Here is a 24,183-nt window from a genome sequence, read left to right on the forward strand (position 1 = left end):
GAAGTGTGCATGCACACGAAAGCTCATACCAAGAACTGACTTAGTTGGTCTTTAAGGTGCTACTGGAAGGAATTTGTTTTGTTTTGACTATGGCAGACCAACACGGCTACCTATCTGTCACTTGTTTAAAACATCTTTGAGACAAACCAATGTACTACTCTGACAGTCTAATCATAAGGAAAGGTTTGCTGCAATAGCCCTCAGTGTCATCATTGTTTAAGCACCAGGCTACATTTCTATTAGGGACGCAGGTGGTGCTGTGGGTTAAACCACAGAGTTGCCGATCAGAAGGTCGGCGGTTTGAATCCCTGTGACGGGGTGAGCTCCTGTTGCTCGGTCCCAACCTAGCAGTTCGAAAGCACGTCAAAGTGTAAGTAGATAAATAGGTACTGCTCCGGAGGGAAGGTAAATGGCGTTTCCGTGCGCTGCTCTGGTTCACCAGAAGCGGCTTAGTCATGCTGGCCACATGACTCGGAAGCTGTACGCCCGCCTCCCTCGGCCAATAAAGCGAGATGAGCACCGCAACCCCAGAGTCGGTCACGACTGGACCTAATGGTCAGGGGTCCCTTTTATCTTTTTACATTTCTATTGTTCATTCCAACTGCAGATTCACATCACCTTTAAACAAACAAACAAACAAACATTGGTTTTTGTCTCGTACTGCTGGATTTTTTAAAATGAAGTTCCATTATTAAACCCGAACTGATTGTTTGCAATCTTATGCACAGTTGCCTGGCAGTAAGGCCAACTGAATATTGTGGTACTTACTTCTGAGTGCACAAGCATATGAATGTGCTGCCCTTTGCTTTCCCTGTTGGAACAGATTCAGCGGTAGTTCTTTGAAGACAGCAAAATATTTCCAAAACTTCATAACTGCAGCAACTTGTGTCTCAACAGAACACAAATTGCTATTCGGATCAGCTAGGATATGGCATAATGATTGGGCATAAGCCTCCAGATGTGAAAACCAGAACTTGAGAGGCTCTCTCATCACAAGACAAAAAGGCTCAAGGAGGAAAATAGCCTGAAACAAACTATCAATAGCTACTAAAGAATAAGGCTAAGCAATATATTATCTCATAGATTCTCCAGCCCTCAGAGTGCTTAAGCTTAAGTGCTATTCATTTCAATGGTACTTGCAGAAGCACAGTTCATTTGGGGCTCAGGTGTGCTGTATATCAAAACAAGGAGACTCAAGAGCAAACAACTGCTGCAATGTCTTATTTATAGGGACTCAGTTACTGAAAGGCGTCTTGAGCATTTGGAAGGGGCAGATCTACTACAATTGACTTGTGTTTTCCAAAAGGATCCTTTTTATTTCATTGAAAGGAAAATAGAAAGTAACTGCAAAGAATCTTTTGAAGTCTCCATGAAAAGCAGTTTGCATGCTGTTTTAGCAGTCTACTGCAGATGTTAAAGAACAGTCAGGATTCCCTTGGGCAGAGGATAGACCTTGAACCCACTTGTTCCTTTTAGGGTTTAATTCTAAACACTAGGAGATTTATTATTTTCATTTGGCTTTGGATAGATTCTAAGCCCTGTCTTTGTTCTTTTGCTATTTTATTGTTTTATTATGATTCCATGCAAAATATTGCAGCTGTATACAACATGTAACAAAATCTTTTGAAAACTTAACCGTTAAAAAATGAAAACATTTGAGCTTCCCTTCTTTCAATGATTGTGTTTGATGATGTAGAGAAATAAGAAATACTTTATTTTCCTTTACCAATCAAAAGCCAATGTTTCATTTCAAATGTTTCAGAAGGAAAAATCACTCACAGCCTATCACAAACAACCAACCACACCCTAGGGCAACCCCAACCTCTCTCACCACTAAAGAAACACAAGTTAATAGCAGAGAACCTGCGCAAGCGACGCTGACACAAAACCCCACATATATTAAGTAAAATAGAAACATCACCACCTGACCCCACCCCCACTCACCTTTCCCCCCTCCACCTCCTTCCCCCTTTTCTTCCTAATGCCTCAACAAATGAAACTGATCTGAAAAAAATGTTACAGTGATACCTCGGGTTAAGTACTTAATTCGTTCCGGAGGTCTGTTCTTAACCTGAAACTGTTCTTAACTTGAAGCACCACTTTAGCTAATGGGGCCTCCCGCTGCGCCGCTGCTGCAGGATTTCTGTTCTTATCCTGAAGCAAAGTTCTTAACCCAAGGTAATATTTCTGGGTTAGTGGAGTCTGTAACCTAAAGCGTATGTAACCTGAAGCGTATGTAACCCGAGGTACCACTGTACTTGGGGGGGGGGAGAGACATTGCACATACTTTTGTAAACCAAGAAAATCTTTAATAAAAATACATTTAAAAAAAGAAAGAAAAATCACTAAGCAATGTTTCCTATAGATGAATGTATTTCTGAAAAATATATTTGGAGTTATCAAGGAATGGGACAGCTTTTACCATTTCTGATATTCTGCCTGCACTTCCAAGACATGCAAAAGCAACTCACAACTATTAGATAAACTGCAAATGAAAAACATGGTAAACATATAACTCATACATATGCCTTTTAAATACTCCTTATTTATCCTCATTTCCTTTGTTCCCTTTGAACACAAAGCAACTCTCCAAATCTCCTCCAGAGGGTTTCCCAATCTTTTGGAGAAGATTTGGTGTGTGCTTGGGACACTGCAGTGCAAAAATTGCATATTGTTTACTTTTAAGAATAGACCAAACAATGACATTTGCAGATAAAGGGGGGGGTGAGAAAAAGAAGGAAGGACTGGGGAATGGTTAATTTGTATTCTATGAGAAACCCTTTAATAAAATGATAGCGGCAAAAACAATCCTTAACTAACACGCAGAACTGAATGTAAAAATTGTGATCTAGAATAACTACAACTTAGATCAAAATAGCTGTGCAACCAATTCTACATGCCCAGCTTGAGCTTGGACTTAGGTTTCTTGAACAGAAGCTACTACACCATGATAGATCACAAGTGACTTTTGAAAAATAGAAGTGTTCCAAAAGCAGTTTATAAATATAGCATGAGATATGTGTTATGCAAAGTAAAAGTAACAATCTCACTGAAATATCAAATCTTTTAAATACTCTATACCAAAATAAAAGTTGACATCAGTCCAACTTGATTGCATACTTTGTTTAATATATTGTGATTAATATGGTGGGTTCAAGTAAAGACGTACAATAAATGAAACACAAAAATAAACTGAGAGGTAGTAATCCTGAACAAACAAATAACAGAATTAATCTCCTTTTTTACATTTACTGTATAGTCTACCATTCCTTCTAGTAATTCAGAGCTGAATTTGTTACCTCACAATATTCACTATCACGAGTCAGGATTAAGCTGACGTGTGGCTATTTACCCATCTTAGAACAGAGCAGAAATTTGAACCTGGGTGTTTAAAATCTCAAACACTCTTAGCAGCTATATAAGTGGAACCTCTACAAACAGAGATAAAAACCTTCTAAAATCTCTCTTGTAAAGCATCTCTTGTCTAAGCAATTTGTCACCTGTTGTTTTAAGCATCTATTTTCTTCTTGCCACCCAACTAATGTTAATTTCCATTAATCATGTCATATCTAAAATTTAGATTGCATTTGTTCTGGCAAATGCCTATTAACCTTTAAGGTGCTCCAGAGATAATAAATTGAGTTCACTGTCAATCAGTATGAGTGATGTTTTAAGCAATGCCAGTGAAAAAGTTCCACTGTATATTTCACTGTAAGTTTTTCAACCATTTTTTAGCACAGTATTACAGCAGGTCCTATTACAAGATACAAGGTACTGTATAGTATTTTATCTGAATTCTTACCACTTACCTTAAACATAAATGTTCAATTTTATCATTTTTTGTTAAAACATAAAAAATAAATGTTTGAATTAATGCTTTGAATTGAATTATCATTTGCTAGAATTTCACCTAAAGTCATGAAAAAGAGCAGATCATAAGGCCTGAATACAATACAAAACATACTTCTTTACACCTATCAGCAACTTCTAGCATGCCAGACAAACATATGCCTATTTGAACCACATTACTTTCAGTGGGGTGCACCTTTCTACACACATTCCATTCATATCCCAATGTAGATGTTGATTCACACTAAGTGCATATGCAAATACGCAAACAAAGTGTGGATTCGAATTTGTGCCCTTTTGATCTAGGGGTCTCAGTAGACAACAAGCTTAACATGAGTCAACAGTGTGATGCAGCAGCAAAAAGGCTTAAGCTATTCTAAGCTGCATCAACAGAAGTATAGTGCCCCAGTCATGGGAAGTCATAGCATCACTCTATTCTGCCTTGGTCAGACCGCAATTGGAGTAACGTGCCAGCTTTTGAGTGCCCCAATTTAAAAAAGTTATTGACGAGCTGAAACGTGTGCAGAGGAGGGATGATCAAGGCTCTGGAAACCAAGCCCAATGACAAACAGTTGAGGGAGTTGCGCATGTTTAGCCTGAATATTAGGAGACTGAGAGGAGATATGAGAGCTATCTCCAAAATATATAAAGGGCAAGAAGATGGAGCAAGCTTGTTTTCTCCTGTTCCAGAGGCTAGGACTTGAACCAATGGATTCAAGTTACAAGAAAGGAGATTCTGACTTAACACCAGGAAGAGCTTTCTGACAGTAAGAGCTGTTCAACAGTGGAACAAGACTCCCTTGAGAGGTGGTAGACTCTCCTCCCTTGGAGGTTTTTAAGCAGCGGTTGAATGGCCATCTGTCATGTATGATCTAGTTGGGATTCCTGCATTGCAGGGGACTGAACTAGATGACCCTTGGAATCCCTTCCAACTCTACAATTATATGATTCCATGATCAAGCCGATACCAGGGCTAACAGAAAAGAAGGGAATGTGATTGTGCTGACTGACACACCCCATACCATCTTCCATCCTGTACCAAAGGGTTCCTCAACTGTCTGAACAAGTTTGGGGGGGCGCTGCAGGGCTGCAGGGAAAAATTAGCATAACACTGCATCCCTTCTTCATCCATTAGACCAAGAGCCTTTTGTGAGCAGAAGAACACATAAGGGATGTAATATATCTAAAATTTTATGTAGTGCAAACCAGTAACTTCTGCATTCAGATGCACATCTAATTTATACTGTTGACTTCCAACATACGAGCACAAGGTTGTGTGCATGTACAATCGCCTTCTGGGATCAACATGTAGAGATACAATCCTCCAAGCAGTGCTATTGTGCAACTTCTGTTCGTTTTAAGGAGTTCACCTGGAAAGCAGCTCACATCTTTTGAAATGAATGAATATTAAGCTGTAACTAACTGATCACACTTTCTGGTAGTTAATTCAGGAATTTATAAAATGGTCAGTGAATACTGTTATCAGTAACTACCACTTTTTACTAAACACAGTTCTGCAACTGCTTGATATGATACACACGCCATCCATTTGGTTACTACTGCTTTTTAAATCATGATAGAATGCATGCAGTTTCTTGCAGTTTTAATCCACATCTGTGTATTACCTTGCTGACAGCCTCAGGCAAAATGGCATAAAATTGATTTAAATGCTATGAGACACCCAAAGCGAAGGCACAGGGAAAGAAATCAAGAGAGACCTTTTCAAGGTTGACTTAAATCTGTATCAACCTGCTACTTGGCAATATTTTTGTCAGATTTTTCCTCTGTATCCCAGAATGCAAGATGAATACAGAAATCTTTTTCACACTGCAGCATTCGTTCATTTAGCATACTGGCTCAAATTCATGTGGTAGCTACACACACCTACTTGAAAATGTACATTTTATTTCATAGAATTAAAGGCAATTCACATTAACAATAGGTCTGTAAACTAGTTCTAGTGAATTAGGTCCTCTTTGCTCTTTCAAAGAACTGGAAATACAGCTTCCCTAAACCCTGTTATGTTGGCAGTGCTCTTCCTCATACACAACGCAGCACCTTGGCTGGAGAAAACAAGGGTCACAAGAACAAGTAGAGGCCTTCCACCCCCTTTGCTGAGGCACAAGTACTGATAAACTATTCTTTCTTGTCCTGGATAAAATACATATGTGTAGGGAATCATGCTTTGTATAGTGCAGGCATGTGAAGAAAGACTCCCCCCCTCTACGTCCCACATTGCCACCACCTCTCTGATATTATCCACAACTGACAATCGCTTTCGCCCCATTTCTAAAGTCTTTTTCTAACTTTTCAACATACACATTCCAAGAAAAATGGGGAAGGGGGGAACCAGCATCATGCTTTTACATTCAATGAACAGTACCACTTTACATTAACCATGAATGATCAGTTGCCAACAACGTGTCTCATGCTGAAGAGTTCCCTGTGTTACACTACAAACATGGAAAACAGGTTACTTAGTGATAGCCATTATGCCCCAGAAGCAAGGTCATGTCCAGAGAAGATCCTGCTGACTGCTGCTCAGCTTTGAAACACTCTTCCTCCAATGGTTCAATGCCAGCGTATTTTTAAGGAAGAATACAATGCCTTTTGAATGGGGCAAGCACTGTGTGGCAAGAGGCAGGTGTGCACTCTCTTCAAAGCGTATGAACATAGGCTCAAATTACTTGTGAAAAGTGATTAGAGATCTAATTCAAAGTGTGTTGACTCAAATCTGTAAACTATATTAAGCCCCTCAACACTTTGATGCAATTAATTAATATTTCTTTCAATATTAGAAGAGAACTATTTATTTTTAATTATGTGAACTATAAAACAAATTCTAGTCATACCTGCTCCTTGGAAGAAACATTGATTCTTTGATAAATACTGAACCAGACAGAAGAATATACCAACAGGTCCCAATATCATCAGGGCTGTAAATAAAAACAAGAAAATGTTAGGAAGTGCAATTTGGGTAACAGACGCAAACAGAACATTATCAATATAAATCTACATGTGAGTTGCCCATGACAGACTGCTTTTTAAGTGGTGAATTTTCTAAAACTGATTCTTCCTGAACATGTAGTGGTTACATATATAGTGTTGTATGCAACTCAATCATACTCAGGATGGACTCACAAAAACCAATGGACAAAATGGATTAACTTAAGCAATGGATTAGCTTGCATGTATTCATTTCATTGAATGTACTCTTCAGCAAGATTTAGTCTGATACAGTCCAATACTTTTATATATCAAAACAACCTTAATGGTACTTTGAATGCATTTGATAACAGCAACTGGCTTGTTAGAACTGTACAGCAGCCTAAGGCTGCAATTCTGTACACACGTATGTGGGAGTTAGTCCCACGGAATTCACTTGTTTATTCAAGAGTAAGTCTCAAACATAGGATTAAGCTGTAATGATTCACTCCTACAGAACAACCACACAAACACATTTTAATGTCTTCATTTTTTTTTCTTTCACTATTTAAAGTCCCTCTTCTCTTCTCTTCTCTTCTCTTCTCCATCACCCCCAAACTAAATGCTGCTACTTTGTGCAAAATGTTCTGAGTTCTTTCCTGACAAAGTCAAGATTAGAAAGCTGCTTAATTTTGGAGGTCAGAACCAGCTAAGTATTTAGCTGCTGGTGGAGAAAACTGTTTGATCTTATTTCTTCTTGCGATATTAAAACACGTTTCCCGAGAGACAGGAAGATCCTTCTGTTGCAGAGCATTATCTCTCAAATTTTAAGCCTACAATTTGGAACAATTTGGAAACCAGACTAGCTTCTAATGAATGCTAGGATTATGTTAAAATACTATTTTCTGCTATCTTTTACATTGAAGTCATTGGCCTTGGCACAACTTTTGTTTTGCCTTTGCAATTTTGCCCATATTAAATTAGACATCTGTTTCTATAACTTTCATAACCAACACAGCCACCAAAGTGCGGCAAATATCTTTAAGGACATGCGTTATTCAATCATTCTGTAAGCATTAAAACCAAGTATAAGTACAAGTCACAAATAGTTAGCATGAACGAAAAGGGACCAGCCCATTGATTGATTGATTGATTGATTGATTGATTGATGTGACAGCATGGTTATTAAAGTTCAGAACTAGTGGGCTAATTCCAGTTGAATACACCACATCCAATTTCTTTTTATAAAAAGTAAGGCTTCTTTAAAATGGACACTGAGAACAGGACGCTGGACTATTGGCCTGATCCAGCAGGTGGTGGTCAAACAGCTCAGTTGGTTAGAGTTGGTTAGAACTGGTTTGGTCTACTAGTTGGTGTCTGAAAATTCTTCCTAAGAGGGAAGTCATTCACAAAAAATGTTTGTTAAAAAAGCTGTAAATCCAAGATTGTGGAAGTTTGTGCATGTTATTCATTCATTGCCTGTTTCACAGCAGCTGCACACTGGGTCGACATCATCAAGCCATTTGCTATGACCACAAGGTCTCTTTCCTGGTCCATTCACTGTGATATTACATCCTGTCCACCAGCAAGAAACCTTGCCACTAACATCCAATAATAACCCCCAACAACTGGCCGCAGGATTTGGCATATACCCTTTAGAAGAAATGAAGCCTGGTCTAGAAGCTACAAAACTATTTAATCATTATATAGCCAAAATCAGTGACTGGATTTTTGTACACGCTAGTCCTAGTGGTTAAGGCTGACTGGAAGCTCCCTGTGGAAAAATATGTTCCCAATAAGCAATTCTGATTTACTGCAGTGCAGACCTGGCTAGATCCCAAGACAACCTGGCCAACTGTCTAGCTATCAGAAGGTATAATATACCTCAGGGGGAGGAAGGGGGAGTGAAAAATCAACAGACTAGTCTGGCTGCAGCTACTCTTTGCATTATTAAATATCCTATTGGATGACTTTCACAAAGACAGTGGAAGCACAGTGCAAATGAACGTCCATAGCTTGAAGAGGCCTCAGCACACTGTTTGAAATTGGTACGCAGAACTCTGCAAAGGCTTCAAGAACAGACTTTACTTAAAATAATTTTCTAACATCTCTTCTTTGCCCTTGGAAACAAACATTAAGGACCAGGTAATACTCTGAAATCAGTGTTTATCATGTAACACAGGCTATGGTTTACACATCGGCAGCCCTAATTGAAACACAAACTTTTTCTCCCCCACCAACATTCACAGACACCTCTGCAGAACAATCATGCTCCTTTGAAAATCAAGCCTTTGTATAATCATAAACCCTATGGTCCACGGTTAATCCTAAAATAAAAGCTGTTTCTATATCTTATTGCAGCAATAAAGGACACCAATTGCTTTAGCTAATTGTCTAAAAGGTATTCTAAATTCTGTGGCTGCAGCCTCAAGTTGTCTCCCATATTTGGGTATACAAATTAAGCATAAGAAGCATTGTCATTTCACTGCCTACCCTTGCTTTCTGGCTTCATTTTAAACTCCTCCTCCCCCTTTAAATCGATCCTACCCAGATTCCTTCTCTATTTCTGAACACTCCCATCTCATTTCTCTTTGTTCTCTCTTTAAATCTTAAAGCCTCACATCCTTTATTCTAACCATTTTCTTCCTGCTTCTTTTGGAATGCACTTCCCCTAGATATTCATCTCAGTATTTGTCTTGCTTCCATTTTCTTAAGAAAACATATTTTCAGAATCACCTCTTCTTTCAAGTTTACCCTGATTAATATTGTTCTTATCGTTCTCGTTCCCTGCCTTACTGGCATTTTGTTTTGTTTTTTACTATCTCCTTCCTCCCTTTTTTCTTGGATTGCCAGTTGGAGAGCAGAGGAAATCTTTACCCACCACACCCTCTACAGCATTTACTATTGTTAAACACTTAACAAACCAATTGTCATAATTATTAACCCAGACTGCTCCACCCCTTCAATTTTTTAAAAAACCTCTTACTGGTTTGATTATAAGTTCTGCAGAGACCACCTGAAGTGCTCTTCTCCATATGGGTTTGCTCAAGAATATAGCTTCTCTTGAAAGATATTTCTACGGATCCCTGTGCCATCTGCTAGGTCCTTTGCAGTTGTGCCACCAAGAAGCAACCACCCAAGAGAGTACTGTATTGCTAGTACAGTGGTACCTCGGGTTAAGTACTTAATTCGTTCTAGAGGTCCATTCTTAACCTGAAACTGTTCTTAACCTGAAGCACCACTTTAGCTAATAGGGCCTCCTGCTGCTGCCATGCCACCGGAGCACGATTTCTGTTCTCATCCTGAAGCAAAGTTCTTAACCCATGGTACTATTTCTGGGTTAGCGGAGTCTGTAACTTGAAGCGTATGTAACCCAAGGCACTGTATGGTTTTAGCCTTCTTGTGTACACTGTTTTAATAACTGCTATTTTATTGTCATAACTCTATCCATAAACTGGCTAGGTCATATTTAATATAGAAAGTTAAGACAATAGTTTAAGAAAAAAATGTCTTGAGGCTGATATCTGCAAGCAATAGCATTAAATTTCAACGTAAGTTCCACTAACACAAGGAACTACTGAGTTGACACTTGGGAAAGTTATTCAACGGGGTGGGGAAAGGGGAGGTGGGGGAGTGGGAATTGTACTCAGAGGAAGTGCATCCTCTGAGTCCATTTATTTACATCCCACCCAATAAATCCTTTATTCTGCAAAAAACAAAGCAAAACAAAACAAAACCTAAAACTAAAACTTCTGGGGGAACAAGAATTTGACTCTGCTTCCTCCAAAACATTTCCCCTCTTCCTACAGTCTATATCCCAGAAATGGAACACACCCACTTGCAGTTAATAACTCCCTGTAGGCAGGTTAACTGACCTCAGTGGATGCATATCTCCCCATGCCTTCTCCCAGGGATCATTTTCCCTCTTTTGCGCTGCTGCTAAAACAGGTTAAGGATGGGTAAGGAGGCTTTGCATGAGGAGCATCTTGCACCCAATATAGGCTTGAAGCTCTCTCTTCTTCCTGTTCCCAGGACGCTCTAGAAGCATGAGGGCAATCCCAGTGTAACTCCTAATGTTTTCTGCCACAGCAATCCAATGGATACACTTTCTAACCCTATTGGCTGACAGAAAGTGGCACATCTAATTTGTGTGGCATTTCCCCATACTGTGCCTGTGAGAAGATACCATAGCTTCTATTTAGACTTCCAAAAGAAAAGACTTCTAGCGCATTCCTATGTGGGTTTAACATAGCATTCACTCTATTAAATGTGCACAAGAATGGAGCCATAGCTTCTCAGTATTGATAAAATGTTTTGCCCAGAGGAGGATACACACACGCACAAACACACACACGCACACAGAAAAATAGGCCACTCAATAATTTATGGGTTGATCATAGTAGGAGCTAGTTTTGAAGAGAGAGCCTCAAGACTTACTAAAGGGCAGGGAAGAAAAACAAACAATCATGCTCAAAATCACAAGACAATATTATATTGACCTGCCAGTATATCTATAGAGTGTGACCCACAAACCAATTCAACTGGATCGTAAGATTATGCAACAGGATGAAGCCAGAATTGTGATCTAGATGTCACCCCATGCTATGAATCAGTTTGCACCTTCATGAAATCCCTAAATTTGTTCTATGTCTATAACAAACAGGTCAGTCATGCAAGTGCCGAATGGAAAATGGGTGGATAAACAGGGCATAAAATTCTGTTTTCTACTTGTCCTATATGGAAACTAGCTAGAAAGAAAATTCAAATTTAAAGCAAGAGCATTGTAAGGAGCTTTAGATCTCAAATAACTGATCTCAGAAAGTATCAAAATGCTACTGAACAACAAGTGCTATTGGTCCATAATATTTTAAACTATTTCGACTAACCATACCTGTTAAAAATGTAGTCAAGTTGCATATACACATCTTTCTTCTCAATACTTACAAAGGAGTATGGACATTACATAAGCACAGTATTAGGACAAGTACACTGTGGAATGTCGCTAGGTAGAAAGACTCCCTTAAATTCATCTCTGATGCAACATAATCTAGTTCATTGTATTTTATGCCAGCACTAGTAAATGACATCCCCCTGCCCACTACCTCCCACCTACCTGCCCCCCCACAGTGATACAATTGGAAGTGGCAAACTGCTGTGCAAATATCAGATAAAAGTTTCCATATAAGCAATGTAGTATGAAAGAAAGATAACCACTCACTAGTACAAAACTTCATTTGCTTCGTGCCTCTCGTATCTCACTGTTTCACACATCATTCTGTGAAAAAAGAAACAAAAACCATTTATAAGTAAGAACGCTTTTATTAGCTGCTATTTTATATTAGTTAGGCCAGTTCCCTTAAAGCCACACATGCTGAGGATAAGTGGCTGTCACTAATATATGGCTGCAATGTAGCAGTTTTCTCACAGTGGGTTTTCAAACACATATCAAAATAGATGTGCAAAAAGCGAAGGTTGCGGACCATGATCTGCTATATTTGATTTCAGGGAAGTGAAATTTTAAGTCCTCACAAAGAATGTTCTTTGTTGTTGTAGACATCATGAGGAAAATAATGTCAAGATCGCCATCCCTTAAGTGACAGTGATTCTATTCCATTCCATGTGTCACTTTCCATGTTGTTTGTTAACTCTGCCTGAAGATACATTTATTTAAATTTGGTGTCATTCCAGAAAGCAAAGCATGTGGCATATTTATGTTTTTAAATATATACATACACAAATTTCTCAAAATGCTGAATGCAGGGAGTATAGGATATAAACTTATTTTTAAAAATTAGATAATGATATTGCTCTGTTACAAGCACCTTAAGTCTTACATGTTTATGCAAACCTGGTCCTGGGTGGGCAGGAATAAAGAGATAAAACAGATTTACTTAATTAAGTCTTATTCATTTTATTGAAGTGAATGGTTCCTCTTAAGTCGGGGGGGGGTGTCTTCTACTGCATAGAAATACCTTTCATGTTACATGTAAGCTACAAATCATGTTAGCGCAGAAAAGTTAATACATTTACCCAGTATCCCAGGGCAGGAATGGAATTCTTACTCAAAAGATTTATCAGAAAATGAACAAGCAGACTCCTGTACTTTTGGGATTTACAACAGAAATGGAGGATTCCCTATTGTCACTTCTGTCAGCGACTGTGGTTCTAATAACTGATTTTATGCCACTAGACTTTCTTTGCCACCATGAGTTGCAACTCACATAATTGTGCTATTTAAAAATCTAATATACTAATGTCAGTAGCTACCTTCCTTCCAGGTAACTTTCAAAGCTCATCCCTTGCCAGAATCAGCTACAGAAGGAGTCTGCTGGGAGTCTGTATCTCTGTGTGTTTCCACCTGGCAGCTGCCAAGCTTACTGGGGCTGTCTGTTCTCTTTCCCTCCAGATAACATTAAAAGCTCAAGCTTTGTCAGAGGTGTGAGCCTTTTGGCACAAGTCAAAGGAACCTGTGCGCCTGCAATGAGGGAGAGAGAGCCCAGTGCAGTCTTCCAAATGAGCTGTGAAAAGAAGTTACCCTAAATACTGTATATGGAGAAAAGAAATCATAGAGAATCTGGATATTCTATGAAAACTGTTGCCCCACCCCTCCACAGAAATGATCAAATTCTTAAGGGTGAAAAAGAAGCTGAGGCTCAAAACTATGAAAGATTTTGCTGCCTGGGAGTGTGCTGCTACACTGGGTTAAAAAAATACCCTTCCCAGAGAGAGAAGGTCAACTAGCACTGGTGCTCGTAAGCCCATTTTTTGATGCAGTATTTTGAATCTCTATGTGATTGTATTGAATTGTGTTAATTGATGGATTTGATTGTTTTTCTATGTTATTTATATGCTATTGTGTTTTTGATATTATAGTGGTTGTAATGTATGCTAATTTTAAATCCTATTGTTATTATTGTGGACTGCTTTGAGTTCAACATTGCTGTTGGAAAAGCAGGATACAAATATTAAATTTTGGCCTAGCTCAGGGCACCATGGTACCTGCCCCTGTCATCAGCAGGCAGCAACGTAATTTCAACCTGTGATAACAAGTAATAATATGATGCTGGAACATGTTTTGACATACAGCAATGCAAGAGCAATTTTTAAAAAAAAGGAAAGCAAGGCAGAGAATGCCACTGTTGCACACTCTTTCCAATCTAATTTTCCAAGTTGTTTGTAATAGTAACAGGTACCATGACAGAGATGGGAAACACAAGATTTATTGCTCAATATTATAATAGTGAAATGCTTTAATGATAGCAGTAAAATGTGTCTGTTCATAACGTTGACATCTGAGATTTTCACATGTATTTAACAAAGTTTATCTAACGATACTCCTGGAATGTGAATTAACAGATTCTATTCCCACCAGTTCCATCCTCTACAGAATGGCTTAATTGCTAACTTGAAACACTTTACCTATAACCTACATTCAGCCAAACTACTTTCATTAAAAATTTCATTTCAGAAGAGCTGAATTCTCATGATACGTTTATTCCAATTAAATTTAAGACTCTGATTGTGAATTCACAAAAGAAAAGATGTGTGATGAAGAATGAAGGAACTGTTACCAACTTCCATCTGGCTGTAGATTTCTGATATTTCCTTAACTTTCTGACAGAACTTGTCACAGCCAAGTGTAGGCATGTATAGTTCCCAAAGTCATACTTAGTATTTCAGAAAACTAATTAGCAGGTTTCAGTTGTCCTTGAGTTCCACAATACAACACTGTGAGCAATTGCATTCACACATACTCTTGCTTTTTCTCTTTCTTCTAGCACAGCTTGCTCAGAGAGCCAATGTGCGAACCCACATTTGTCCATATGATTAGGAGACAATACTTAGCTAGCTCTAGATGGGGCAGCACTCTCACTGGAGGAGCAGATTCGCAGCTTGGGGGTTTTCCTGGTTACATTTTAATCTCAGGTAGCTTCAGTGGCACAAAGTACCTTTTACCAGCTATAGATAGCTCACCAGCCACAGGCTATCCTGGATAGGGATAGTCTGGCCTCAGCTATCTTTGCTCTGTTAACCTCCCAATTTGGTTACTGCAATGTGCTGTAAGTTGGGCTGCCTATAAGATGGTTCTGAAGCCCAAATTGTTTCGGAATACAAGAGCAAGAATTTTAACTGGCACAGCTCTTTCAGGTCATATCTCACCGGTTTTAAAAGAGTGTCCCTCGCTGGCTAATCATTTTCAAGTCCAATGCAAACTACTAATGTTTACATCTAAAACTCTAGGTTGCTTGGAATCCAAATATCTTAAGAAGCACCTGATCCCAATAGTGGGTCCAATGGTTAAGAAGGCAGTTCCTGCACATGCTGTAGAGAGCAGTGAGGGGCAGGTGGGGCTTGCCCACCTGGAAAAGTAGCCTAGCCCATCTAGGAGCAGGAAAACTCTGATCTTAAACCTCTCCTGCTTTGCAGGGTATCTTTGGGAGAAGAAAAGACCTTACACAAATTCGGAGTGGATTCCCCAAGACAGTTGGATGGTGCCTTGTGCAGCTTCTGCTGCCAAGCTGGTACCAAATGTATTGCTTTGATTTCCTTAGCACCACATCAGTGAGTCTTGTCATCTGGGCAGCCCAGGACCTCCATACACACTGCCCAGGCTTGCACCCCAGGGAGGCCACTTCATTGATGTTAACACAGCGGTTTGACTCCCCTCCCCAGGCACATTCCATTGTCTTTGAGACAGATGCATGACAACAACCTGATCTCATATCAACCCACTTTGGTTATAAAACTATGGGCCAATGCCCTTCTCCAAGTGACACCCTGTCAGAAGTAAAAATCATTAGCTATTTTTACTGTAACTTCCTTTTCTTACATATTGAATTTCATATTAAAAGTGTGTCATAAGCTGCTTTGAGTTAAGTTATAAAGAAAATGGGATCTAACAACTTCAAATAAACAGATTTTTAAAAAATCATTAAATAGCATTCTTAGAAGACACCCAAATAAACTTCATGGCCATCACTTTTCATTGCTTTGCAAACTTCACTAATCAACAGTATGTAAAACTGTGTCAATATAGGAGTTCTACTTGGTTCTCCATTCTCTCTCTCTCTCTCTCTCTCTCTTTCGTGTGTCTGTGTGTTTTCATGAGACCAGTGGCTGTATATTTAGGTATTCCTTATCTCAAGTTTTTAGTTTTGCTTTAAGTTTCAGTTAATCCACACTGAGAGGAAGTGTATTACTTAACTTCCAAAACAGAATCTTTTCTGTTAAAACGCAGCACCTTGTGTTAAAAAGAGGATAAAGCACTTTCATTAAACAACTTACCGGAGCTGGTGTTCTCGTAGATTAGACAAAGCTTCCATTCCGTGTAAATAGGAATACACAATCTCCAGATCCTATAAACAGAGAAAACAATCATTTGAGATCAATGAAAATCACTTTAAATACTTACTACAGTATTAAAGTATGCAGAGGGGAGCTATATTTTATATACATAAACACAAACAGCCTCCTAAAACAAATGAGTGCTAATCTATTGGACTATTGGGAGAATTGATTATTTTTACAAGACTGGGATTTTCTTGAAGGCATCTTTCTTCTCTAAATAGAAGAAAGTAAACTGGACATAATTTAAATGCCATTTCAAGAAATCTCTAATGAAATGATTTCATTGCCTATACATCACCTTCTTTCTCCCCTGCCCTATCACAAATCTTAAAAATATCTTGCAAGCTAGAACATTATCACCAGCTATTGCTGAAAAACACATCACCAAGCGCACAATCTCAGAAATTCAAAGAACCCATTATTGTATAGATCAATGGCTATATTAAAATGCAAAGCACTTGAATTAAAAGGAAGAAATTCACTAAATTAAAAGTAGATTACCTGACCAAAATAGTTTAAGTAAATCAAAATTAGTGTAACTTGAGCAGTATTTGGGGGGGGGGGTAACTTTTTTTTTTTAATTCTTAAAGGTTTGAGGCTGCATCTATTACTGACAGGAATAATAGAAATAAATTAGAGAAATTCCATTGTGCTTTATAGAATTTTAAAACCTGTGAATAAAGAAAAAACCAAGTCACCATGACAAGATATAGAACTGATTCCAACTACATACTAGACTGAGAATTGTTATCTGAAATACCACCATCAGTTCAACACAGCTTTTTGTACCATTGGTTCTCAAATATTTTCCAGTACCAATAACAAACAATTAATGCCTCAAAGCCTTCTGTTCTAGCCATTATAACATCTTCTAAGCCCATGTCTCTGGTAAATGAAGCTGTTCTGATACCAATCATTCTTAACATATGGGCCAATTGGCTACTTGTAAGGTACTATTCTACTTATGGACCAGAGGCATATAGAAGGTCCTTAAATTGTTGTTCTTGACATTTCTTTTGAAGATTCCATCACTTTAATGTATTGGGAAGTTTTTGATGTTTGACTTTGGCTGTGCTTTTATTATATTGTGAGCTGCGGCAACCCAGCCAGATGGGAAGAGTAAAATATTATTAATGTTTTGGACTATCCCTTGAAATGTCACAGCAGCACAGGTATACGCTATAGATACTGCATGTACCCACCCACAGCAAAAATTAAGACCACCAATGTAGTAGTAGTAGTAATAATAATAATAATAATAATAATAATAATAATAATAATATCAGTTATTTGATATTTTACTCTCATTTTAAATTGGGAGTTACTTTGCAAAAGTGTATAGATTCACAACTCTAAGTAATGCAGTTCACATTTTTAAAAATCTCTACGCTAGATTTTCTAAAACAGGAATGGCATTACTAAGAGTTGTGAATATCGCTACACTTTGGAAAAGTGGTCCCAATTTTAAGTTAGAGTAGGATATCAAAGGACTATGTGGAAAACCGCTGGAACACTGTCATACTCTAAGTAGAGGATACAGTAACTAGGTAACGGAAACAGTGGGTGTCTCTGCATGCACCATGAAGAAAAATGAATCCCTCAAATGTAATAATAATAGACTGTGATCATAAAATACAGCTGCTTCATTTATATTTTCACTAATCTATGTATCTTGAAGGGGGGGGAATACTATAGAGAAACTTAGGAGAAAAAATTATCCCCAGCAATATAAATAATTATTCTGTTTAAAATTCTGTTGGGAGCTGCCCAGAGTGGCTGGGAAAACCTAGCCAGATGGACAGGGTATAAATAATAACATTATTATTATTATTATTATTATTATTATTATTATTATTATTATTATTTCCATAGCAATGAATAATGCAAAAGGAGCTGGGTGACGAGAAGTCTGTGCATGCCACTCTAATGGTCAATTGTGTCATCTGGCAACAATAAAACCACACCCCAACACACACACACCTTTATCTTTATTTATTTTATGTTAAGAAATTTATATTCCACTTGATTCTTTAATTTAAAAAACCTCAAAGCAATTTTTTAAAAGAATAAAGTAGTAAAATCAGTTTAAAAACAGTTTAAAATGTTAATTAAACATTCTACATATCTGTCTAAACAAACATCTTTTTAAAAAAGGTAAATGTATCCCTGCCCGTACGGGCCAGTCGTATCCGACTCTAGGGTTGTGCGCCCATCTCACTTAAGAGGCCAGGGGCTAGCGCTGTCCGGAGACACTTCCGGGTCACGTGGCCAGCATGACGAAGCTGCTCTGGCGAGCCAGCACCAGCGCAGCACACGGAAACGCCATTTACCTTCCCGCTATAAAGCAGTACCTATTTATCTACTTGCACTTAGGGGTGCTTTTGAACTGCTAGGTGGGCAGGAGCTGGGACCGAAAGACGGGAGCTCACCCCGCCGCGGGGATTTGAACCACCGACCATGCGATCAGCAAGCCCTAGGCACTGAGGTTTTACCCACAGCGCCACCCGCGTCCCCAACATCTTTTTAGCAGGAACCAAAAAGTAAAAGGAAGTATGCCTGATGTCAATAAGCAGGAAGTTCCCAAATTATGGTTGCTGCCAGACTTTCTTACACAGGAAAGAGTGTGCAGGCTTTCCTTAATTAACCAGGAGGGCAAGAGGAAAGTAATCTACATCCTACGTCTGTTTTAAATAAGTACAGAGCTAGAGATGAAAAAGAAAAGTACACTCACAGACACACAGATTTTATGAAAACAGATCGAAACTCTGCAAACATTTTTCAAGCTGCTGCATAATCTGAGCTCCTGTCATCTGTTGTTAGGCAATCTATTCCACAAACAGTTGCTTTGAAGGTAGTGTGAAATCCTGTAAAGCTCTTCCACAAAGCGCTAAGAAGGAGCATCTATTAGGAAACAGCACCCCCCCCCAACTGCCCCTGCCATTCACAGATAATGGAAAAATAAGTATTTTGTGAACTTCTGGGTGGGGGGTATCGACCACCTCAAACTCTTTTTCAATCAGGAGGCAACACTCAGAATAATTTTGGAGAGGGATGAAGTACAGTCATACCTCATGTTACGTTTGCTTCATGTTACGTTCTTTCAGGTTACGTCCCGCGGCGACCCAGAAGTACCAGAAAGGGTTACTTCCAGGTTTCGCCACTTGCACATGCGCAGAAGCGCAAAATGATGTCACGCACATGCGCAGAAGTGCTGAATCGCAACCCGCACATGTGCAGACGCGCCACTGCGGGTTGCACTCTTTTCATGTTGCAAACGAGCCTCTGGAATGGATCCCGTTTGCAACCAGAGGTACCACCATACAAAGAGATATTTTAGTTTTGCTTCTGCTGCCTGTTTTATTTAATAAAATTAATACAGTGGTACCTCCAGTTACGAACTTAATTTGTTTTGGAGGTCCATTCTTAACCTGAAACCGTTCTTAACATGAGGCATGTTTTCGCTAATGGGGCCTCCCACTGCCACCGCTGCCACCGCACGACTTCTGCTCGCATCCCGGGACAAAGTTCACAACCAGGAGCATCTACTTCTACGTTAGCGGAGCTCATTACCCGAAGCGTTCGTAAGGAGGATGGTATGTAACCCAAGGTTCCACTGTATGCCACCTGTACATGGTTTTATTTGTGATGGTTATAAATTTTATGAGTTTATTTTGATTTAATTTTTTTATTGCTAATTGCAGTTTTAATGTTTGTTGAAGGTGAGGTCAGCATGGTGCCCTCCACATATTGCTAGACTACAATGCCATCACCCTTGACCAGGGGTCAGCAAACTTTTTCAGCTGGGGGCCAGTCCACTGTCCCTCAGACCTTGTGGGGGGCCGGACTATATGGGGGGGGGGAATGATGCAAGAGCACCATGAGCCCCGGTGGCTGCTTATCTGTGTCTTGTGAGCAGCAGGGGCTGGCAGCAGCGGTGGTGGTGGAGGGACAATGAGTGACGCCCAAAAGGGCTCCAGAGAGGGGCTGCGTAAAATGGTAGCCACTCGAGCACTGCTGCTGCTAGTACCAACAAAGCCCAGACCCCTCCTCCTCTAGGCAGGGCAGGGAGAAGATGGGAAGAGGAGGCACTGGCACCGCCCTGTGAAGGAGAAGGAGGGAAAGGGAAAGAACGTTTGCGCTGGTGATCAACGCGTGATTCCCAGACCATCTGCGGGCCAGACCCAGATCGCAATTGGGCCTGATCCGGCCCGTGGGCCTAAGTTTGCCAACCCATGCCCTTGACCTTAAAGAAAGATTGGAACTGATGGGAGTTGTAGTCCAGCAATATCTGGAAGGCACCAAGTTGGCTAACCTCTGGTTTATCATATACTGCCTTGGAACCTTTGAATGAAAGGCAGACTACAAATACCTCCAGAAGGAAGGAAGGAAGGAAGGAAGGAAGGAAGGAAGGAAGGAAGGAAGGAAGGAAGGAAAATTCAGATCACAGCCACACTAACCCTAGTGCAGGACTGTATGTACCTCTGTATTGTGTGCTTTTAACTATGTCTACAGATGAGGACAACTACAGGCAGAAGCAGGAATATGCTTTTCTACTGGGCTGGAGATTTATAAAAGGGAAGCAAGTAATTCCATTCCAGCTTGCAGATAGGAAATGTTCATGTGATAAAATTTGCAGAGGCAAAACACCACTGAATCATGCAATGCACTGAAATAAATGGCACAGCCAGCTACTGGACTTTGATAGACACATTCATTGCAAAAAAGGAAGTAACTGCTCTGCGTATATATCAATAATGCAGTTAATATCTATTACCTATTGGCTGCAGATATTACCACTTATATAGTACTGGGATTCACCACAGAAAGTTTAGATCAAAATTGCTAAGACTCATCAATTATATTTGTGCTACTTGGCCATGCACAAGAAATCTTAAAATCTAAGTCCTCTTGGAAGGTACTATGAATCAACCCAATGAAATATTTTACTTTACAGAGAAAAGCAGATGAAGGTTCTATCACTGCTTGTGTATATCTTCCTTGGGAAACTTTCTAATGTACTATTTATTGGAAGATTACTACTATATGACCTCTTCTTTAGTACATATAGCAGATTTATGGTGCATAAAGAAACAGGACAATTAATTCTAATTGTCCTGAGATGCAAAAGGAGAATAAAGACTGATTATTACAATGTAAAACAGAAGGAAGTAAAAATGACTTGGATTTTCATAATAGATTTTAACAGAGGTGGGGATGTATGGTCCTCCTGATGTTGTTAGACTTCAGCTCCTATCTTCCCTGACCATTGGCAATATTGGCTGCAGTCTATAGAAGTTGGGAGTCCTTATTCTTATTTTATAGTATTAATAAACTAATTCTTGCCAGATTTTTGTTTTGTTTTTACATTTTTAAAAAGGAAAACAAAAATTATTTTAGTATCATCATTATATTCCTTATGCACACAGATGCTCACTAATTGTTTTCCAAAGTGAAAATATTCAAGTGAAAAACTGCTTTCTGAGCAGTACTGCTAGGTTCCAATAAGTAGCATGTGCATTCAATCACATTACTTTTTGGCATGTTTGCCACTCAATGAAGATCCAGAGTCCATGTTCTACAGCCGCAACATTCTTTTAGATAGAATACCAATATACAGCCAATATTCCTGACAGAAATTTAAAAAGTTTCAAATTTCCACTAGATGGCAGTCTGGACCAACTTTGGTCTTTGAAAGGTTGATTTAAAAAAACCAAATTCAATTCCAATAATTAAAGATATTCTGTTAACAAACTAGACATAAAATTATGTTGTTTAGGTGTTTCACCTGACACACAGTATCTGTCAATGTCAGTCGAGCTGCTCAGTACATAATTTTTATTTTTTTTGAAATATACATAATAGTCTTTAAAAGCTTTGGCTCTGAATAGAATGAATCATTTTGAAATGTAATTATATTACATTTTACTTTACTATAATTCTCTTCTGCTTAAATGTTTTATTGAATGTATTATTAGTTTATGTTGGAAAGTTATTATAAAATGAATTATTGATTGTGCCCCCCCCAACAAGGACAAATTTTGCACAATTTAAAGCTCCTGCTATATCCACTGCTTAATATTTAATCATTGTTAAATGAATTATTACTGAATTTGTTTGCAATGCTGATGCTACAACAGTTATAGACTGTGTGTTTCATGAATGAAAAAAACAAACCACTTGAAATATATTTATTCCAGCAAATACAAAAAACCTAATATTTTAAACACAATTTACACAATGTTGAATGTGGTATTCAACTTATTATTGTTATTTAACTTGCAAGCCAACATGCACACAAATATTTTTGTGGAAAGCCGGCAAACAAATTTCATTAGCTTATTTCCTTCAACCAACAGTTGTTATTCATGTAAACTATGTCAACAAAAAGACAGGATAAAATACATGCTGCATTTGTATCCTCACACTATAGAATTATTGACTTTAATGACAACTTTTATTTACACACCGACACACACACACACACACACACACACACACACACCTCATTTGAACATCCTATAAAAACAACTTACTGAACAAGTCCTTGAAAGCAAGTCACACTTTACTACAAGCTCTCTGTTCCCCCTCCCTGCCCCCCGCCACCTTAAAAACACAAACAAATCTAGAAAGGGATAACCCACTAGGAATAGCATTTAACTGAATGAAAGCAGGTTTTAATTGGCAGATACAAATAGGTAGTCTGCACTGAAACAAATATTTCATGGGCTGACTCGGTATGCTTGCTGTCAATTAACCAGAGTTAGATCAGAAAGAAAAATGGGTTCAAACCAAATACACCTGGCCAACTTCTCAGTTTAGAGAATAATGAAGGGTAGTTACTGGATAGATGGGCATCCCATCTTTGCAAATTAAATGAACTCCTGCTGTTAAATATAGAAATCAACGAACCATTACTCAAGCTCAGGTGAAGACAATCTGATTTTGCCCTCTGAGGACAAAGCAAACATGGGAGGTAAATTCAGCTGAGGCACAACAATTTGCCTGAGTCTACACCAAATTTCATGGCTGACTTTACTGACTAGTACACATTAATTTTGTCCAGCTTTGCTTATATAAAAAAGCAAGCATGTTTCTCTTTGTTTCTGTTTTGGGCTTCACAAGGAATCTATGCATTCCAGTTATTACTAGGTACAGATATCAATAACTGCATTAAATATTTCTTTAATGGAGGATCAGCTATGGTTGTTTCTTTTTCCCAGCAGCCACTGGTGAAACCTGAAATTAAAGAGGCTGATCTAATTAAGTCTGCACAACTGGGCCATCTTACAACTAATGCAAATTGTTGACTTCCTGGCTTCAATGTTCCACACACCCCTTTTTGTTTAAAATTCAGCCTGAAGACAATTTGTTTGAATTTTAGCTAGAACTTGTGTTAGTCAGATTACTTTATACTTAGCCATCAGAATCCCAAACCTGACAACATTTGCAAACCAAAAATGTTTACTTTCTGAATATCAGAAAAAGTGCTTGCAGCCTGCAGTAGAGAAGTAAAATATAATGGCACTATTGTGCACCATCTCCTATAACTAGCTACTTGTCCTTCAGACCTGGATACTATTGCCCTTCCTTCACAGTGTAATAGCTCCATCACAGTGTAATAGCTCATGAACTAGTGTATATAAAGAGGCTTCCAATTAATATAAGTAGTAATAAGAGCTATGATTCTGGAGATGAGTGGCAAGGATTGTATGCATTAGACACCCAAATGCATATCTGATATACAGTACTTGGAAAATTAATAGCAGCAACATGCAGGTTTCTTTAAGCACAGTATGGGGAAAAAACACTTTGGAATTAAAATACTTTGTTTCATTGCCATTCTTCTTGAATCAAGTCATAATTTTCTCAAAACGTGACATTTTATTTAACTTTGGCATCAACTGTGAAACAACATGCAGCTGGTCTATTTTAAATATCTGTGTTAGAAGATGGCAGGGATGTTTTTTGTAAGCTATATAAAATCCCAACCATAAAATGAGCAAACGTGTCAAGTTAATACAACTTCCAGGTTACTGGAGCAGTATTTATTAAGAAATGAAT

General features: G+C 38.7%; 1 protein-coding gene across 4 annotated transcripts in view; it reads right to left on the reverse strand.

Annotated features, from left to right (window-relative positions):
* The window catches only part of RAPGEF2 (Rap guanine nucleotide exchange factor 2), a 157,749-nt gene that overhangs the window by 87,132 nt on the left and 46,434 nt on the right, over positions 1-24,183 (reverse strand). For all 4 annotated transcript variants that reach the window (XM_081875204.1, XM_081875202.1, XM_081875203.1 and 1 more), the window contains exons 2-4: positions 16,060-16,130; positions 11,993-12,049; positions 6,702-6,785 (exon numbers count right to left, since the gene is read on the reverse strand). In XM_081875204.1, coding sequence (XP_081731330.1) covers positions 6,702-6,785; positions 11,993-12,049; positions 16,060-16,130 — 212 coding nt within the window. The remainder of the gene's footprint in view (positions 1-6,701; positions 6,786-11,992; positions 12,050-16,059; positions 16,131-24,183) is intronic.

This window comes from Podarcis erhardii (assembly GCF_964252035.2).
Source record: "Podarcis erhardii genome assembly, chromosome: 9".
Taxonomy (NCBI): Eukaryota; Metazoa; Chordata; class Lepidosauria; order Squamata; family Lacertidae; genus Podarcis; species Podarcis erhardii.